Raw genomic sequence first — 4,772 nt, 5'->3', positions numbered from 1 at the left:
TCGCTGCCAATTTTTTTAAAAAAATTCATATAAATAATTAAAAAATTTAATGGTAAAGCGTTTTATTAAAAAAATATTTAAAAAAATTATTTTGAAAACCGCTGCCTTGGCAGCGATTTCTTTTTTTAAAAAAAATGAAATTTTGTAATTCGCTGCTATAGCAGTGATTTTGCTTTTTCCGGCGAACTAAATCGCTGTCATTCCAGCGATTTTGCCGTTTTGGTTAAAATAAAAATTCACATACCATTTTGAAATTTTTGTTAACATTTTATACCCTTTAGGCTCCGAACTCGAGATTATCATTCCTTGTTAACCAAATATACAGGGAATTTCAGTTGGAGGGGAGGGATTGGATTGTTTACAAGTTGATTTAATGAGACTTGATATCTAGTGGATAGGCATGAAAGATTTTTGGTGAAAATACATAATTTGGCCAATTCGAGTCCAAAAAGAAACGACATTGGAGCAATCAATTTTTACAAGACTAGTCAACACCTCCCTAAACCATAGCAGAGTAACAACATAATGAATATCCAGGACACAAAAGAAGAAATCGTGAGGAGTTGTTCTCTTACTTCTATTTTGTTTCATTTCTTCAAGTTGCAGAATTTAACTTTTAGGAGAGGGGTTTCTTGGATCGATGTTTTCTCGGAAATATAAAGAAGAGGAAAGAGGAGGGTCTGGGAGTCGAAGTAATACGTGCATTCCTGGTAATATAGAAAGGTGCTTCGACATTTGAAACAAAATGACAATGAACATGCATAAAGATCACTGTCCTTGATGACATTTAATCGATGGAACAATATCAATTTGATTCACATACCAGAAGCAACAGTATACATGGTTCAAGACAGCACTGTATAATGCAATTGTCAATGGAGCAGCAGGGATAGCTTTCATCATCCAAGAGATGACCTCTAAGATTCTAAATGCATCTATGTTGGTTACATATCAAATTTTCAAAAAGAAAATATCAAACACACAAACGAAGAGAGATAAGTCGCACATCCACACTTTCTATTGATTCAATTAAAAAATGAAGTTGAACAGAGTGTTTTCTCTGTTCTAACTTGTCTTTGCAATTTTCATAAGTTCTCATCGGCGTTACCATTTGACCACCTACGGAAAGTGCAAGCAACGAAGCCCCTTCCTCCAAGAAAGCCAATCCTTGTATTTGATGCTGATGATCGACCAAAATTACTGGTCGATGGGGTATCAATATCAACGACACCACCAGCACCAAGGATGGGAACAGTTCTTGCAATCGCTGGAAACTCTATACCTTCTTCTAATGCTCCACCATAACTTGCACTACCATCCACAACCTCCACATCAACTTCCCCAACATCAAGATTCACCGTCAAAGATCCCCTCCTTGATCTCAACAAATCTGCAACTTCACCAGTTACGTTCTTGCACTTCTTAACCTTAATTTTCACCAAATTAGGACATCCCCACGCGAAAGACACAATACCTTCATCTGTTACCTCACATCCCTTTATACAAAGCTTCTTCAAAGCCATACATTTTGTAGCAATACAAGTTACTTCAGCGTCCCCGATACTCTCACTACCACAAAGTGCTAATCTTTCTAACTTTTGACAATTAGAAGCAATAGCCAATAAACTAGTCACCGTAGGATTCAAACCCATTATTACCAATTCCTTGAGGTTTACACTATTCTCACCGATAGCACTCAATCCCACGTCACCTATTCGATTTGTCCTCCATCCATCAATGTGAACCTTCCTCAATAACTTACAACGTCTAGCCACATCAACAACTCCAGCATCTGTACATTCAGGAGCTTTTACCAAATGAAGAATCTCCAAGTCCGAAAACTTGGATATCGCCCCGAGTCCAATGTCACTCACTTGAACCCTCTCTAAATGAATCTCAACTAAATGATTTTCCCGACTAGCAATCGTCTCCAACACCCTATCCCAATCACCCAAACATCGCAACAATTTCAACGTCTTCAAATTCTTCGATCCCATGATCAAAGGTCCAAAACATTGTCCATTATAAAGCTCTTTTAAGCATATAGATTTAAGTAAACAAGCAGCATTAGATCCAATGCTAATCGGTTCAGTAGATACAGTATGATTCATACATCGTAAACGTTTAACAGAGAGTTCTTCAAGGGAAATGCTGTTAATAAGCAAAGCGTTCATACCTTCAGCTCCAAACATACAAGACCCGCAAGAGAATTTCTTCAATTTCTCACAATTCTTTGCCAAACAAGCCATTCCCAAATCGGTTATATCTCGGCAACCACGAAGCTTTAGGCGCGTTAGGTTAACGCACCGTTGGGAGATGAGGATCAAAGCTTCATCGTTTATGCTCACCGATCTTCGGTCACATCGGAGAGCGAGTTTGGTTACGGAATCGAAACGAGAGAAGATGGTGGGTATATCCGGAATGATTTCGCTTTTTGCGTTTAGAGAAAGCCGGTGACGGCTGATCCCTTCAACCAGAAGCCATCTCCGGCAGACAAGGGAGGATCTTTTCCGATCACCGGAGCTTAAGGACTGGAAAATTAGAGCTAAACATTCGTCAGGAAGACCATCAGTGTAATCTCGGTTTTCAAAGGGTTGTGAAATGGGGAAATGACCTTCATCGGATTGTGTAGGGTAGAAAATATCCGATTGGGAATGGTCGGTGCCGGAACAACGGTGGTGGGGATAATTGGAATTGGTGGGGGAGAAGCCGTGAGCTGAGGAAGATTGGCCCATTTGGATTGAAGGAAACTAGTAAATGTCGTCGTAATGGTCTGCCGGAATTTGAGACTCCGCCGTGAGAAATAGGGCGGCGCTGCTAGCTGATTTAAATATGTAGGAAGAAGAAGTAAAGGGAGAACTGGTCATCGCCGTGACCAATTATAGTTATATTGTTTATACGAATAATATTATATTTGGCTATACAATATCATGTATCAATATTTTGTATGTCCACAACAATATTTGGTTATATAATATCACATATTAATATATTGAAAATCGCAACCACATGGGTGAGTCTTTCACATAGAAGATTGAAATTAAATTCAGCCACGATTTACTATCCAGTTATGAATTTGTATATGTGATTGATTGGTTGTCAATATAATTCATTTATAATTTATGAATTGTTTATGATTTTACATTTCATATCACCACAAAATATAAAAATTTAAAATATTTTTTAAATATTTATTATGTTATATAAATTGAGATTGAAAATATAATACGTATCTGGTATATATATAAAATTGAAACAAATGAAGTGATCGTGAACTTAATTGCTACCAAAAGTTAGGTACTCTTCTTGTATATGTGGTGCATAAATTTTTGATTTATTAAAATAAATTATATTTTATATCTAAATATAAATTATAATTTAAATTCTGTTGTTACTATTAGGATGATTCACTTTCCAACTTCTAAATAACTTAATTTAAATTTTAAATATTCTTAAACTCCTCTCAATAATTTGCAATTAATTAAAGGTCAAATAATCAATATGGGTGAGTCGAATTTGACAAAGTCAAAAAGATCAATAATTATATTTTATAAGTTTCAGTACACCATAACTTTTTGTTTTATTTACTAAATTACAAAATCAACTCAAAAGTATGGTCACTTTAATTTGTACTCCTAACATTTTAGGATTTAATCTTTTAAATATTAATTAGAAAAAAAAATTATAAATGAGAGTGGATAGATGAGTGCTTTGAGATATTGCAATTTAAATTTATTACACTTAGAAATCTAAAATTCTTAATGGTCCCCTAGCAATTATTGTTATTTGGACCTTCATAGATGATATAAATATATTGGGAGACTTCTTCAAATTGGTACCATCATTTATTCGATATATATATATATATTATATTATAACTTCTTAGTCCTACTTTGAAAAATTCAAAGTACTAGTTTAATTTCTTGATGCACAATGACTTGTTTGTAAAGACAATTGCAATAATGAATATAACAACATATGGTAAAACAATAAATAAAAGGAAAAAGAGCAAAGATACAAGTTGGTTTGCCTATAAGATCATCTCTTATTCATCTCTATTTTACTTTCTATTCTATATATTTGGATAGTAAAATAGAGAGTGAACAAAAAAAATTATTTAAAAGTGTCTTATAAATCTTCAATTAAAAACAGAGGACAAGTGGACCTCTTTTATTTTATTTTTTTACTTTTTTATATTGAATATTAATAAAAGAATTAAACTAATAATATACAACTAGTGAAGTTTTCTGGACAAGTACTTCTAAAGTTGCTTGGACAACTATTGAAGTTGTCGGACGACAAAGAAGTTGTCCCGACAACTACGACAGTTGTTGGACTAAAGTGTAAAAGTTAAAAGTTTGGCACTATTGCAAAAACATATTTTAACCTAATTTATATTATTTGTCACTTCTACATAATTATTAAGACTTGAAGGACTCCTACCTAATTGACAAAATAGTTTGTCCCTTGTAATAGACTTTCCTGAGTGCACTCCAACGCACCTCCAAATCACTCTTTATTCTTCAAAATTAGAGAATTGAATAGTAGTTATCATAATCTTTTTAAATGTTATATAATATTTAAAATTATATTATTTAATATATACTACTTTAAATTCAAATTAATAGTATTTTTGTCACGACCCAAAACCGAGCCGCGACTGGCACCCACACTTACCCTCCTATGTGAGCGAACCAACCAATCTAAACCTTAACATTTCAATTTAATATCAACAGAAAGTAATGCGGAAGACTTAAACTCATTAATAAAAG

General features: G+C 33.9%; 1 protein-coding gene across 1 annotated transcript; it reads right to left on the bottom strand.

Moving 5' to 3' along the window:
- Positions 1 to 786: 786 nt before the first annotated feature.
- LOC107015499 (F-box protein SKIP2-like) lies at positions 787 to 2,960 on the bottom strand. The gene has a single exon (XM_015215794.2). The coding sequence runs from the start codon at positions 2,733 to 2,735 to the stop codon at positions 1,086 to 1,088; it is 1,650 nt and encodes a 549-aa protein (XP_015071280.1). The 5' UTR covers positions 2,736 to 2,960; the 3' UTR covers positions 787 to 1,085.
- Between the last annotated feature and the right edge of the window lie 1,812 nt (positions 2,961 to 4,772).

Source organism: Solanum pennellii, chromosome 3 (assembly GCF_001406875.1).
Source record: "Solanum pennellii chromosome 3, SPENNV200".
In the NCBI taxonomy this organism is placed as follows: Eukaryota; Viridiplantae; Streptophyta; class Magnoliopsida; order Solanales; family Solanaceae; genus Solanum; species Solanum pennellii.
The sequence above is the reverse complement of the archived record's forward strand: the minus strand, read 5'-3'. Positions and strand labels throughout refer to the sequence as shown.

What these genes read in the sequence shown, in the direction of transcription:
- LOC107015499 (XM_015215794.2), bottom strand. Translation starts at nt 2,735, where the DNA reads ATGGGCCAATCTTCCTCAGCTCACGGCTTCTCCCCCACCAATTCCAAT.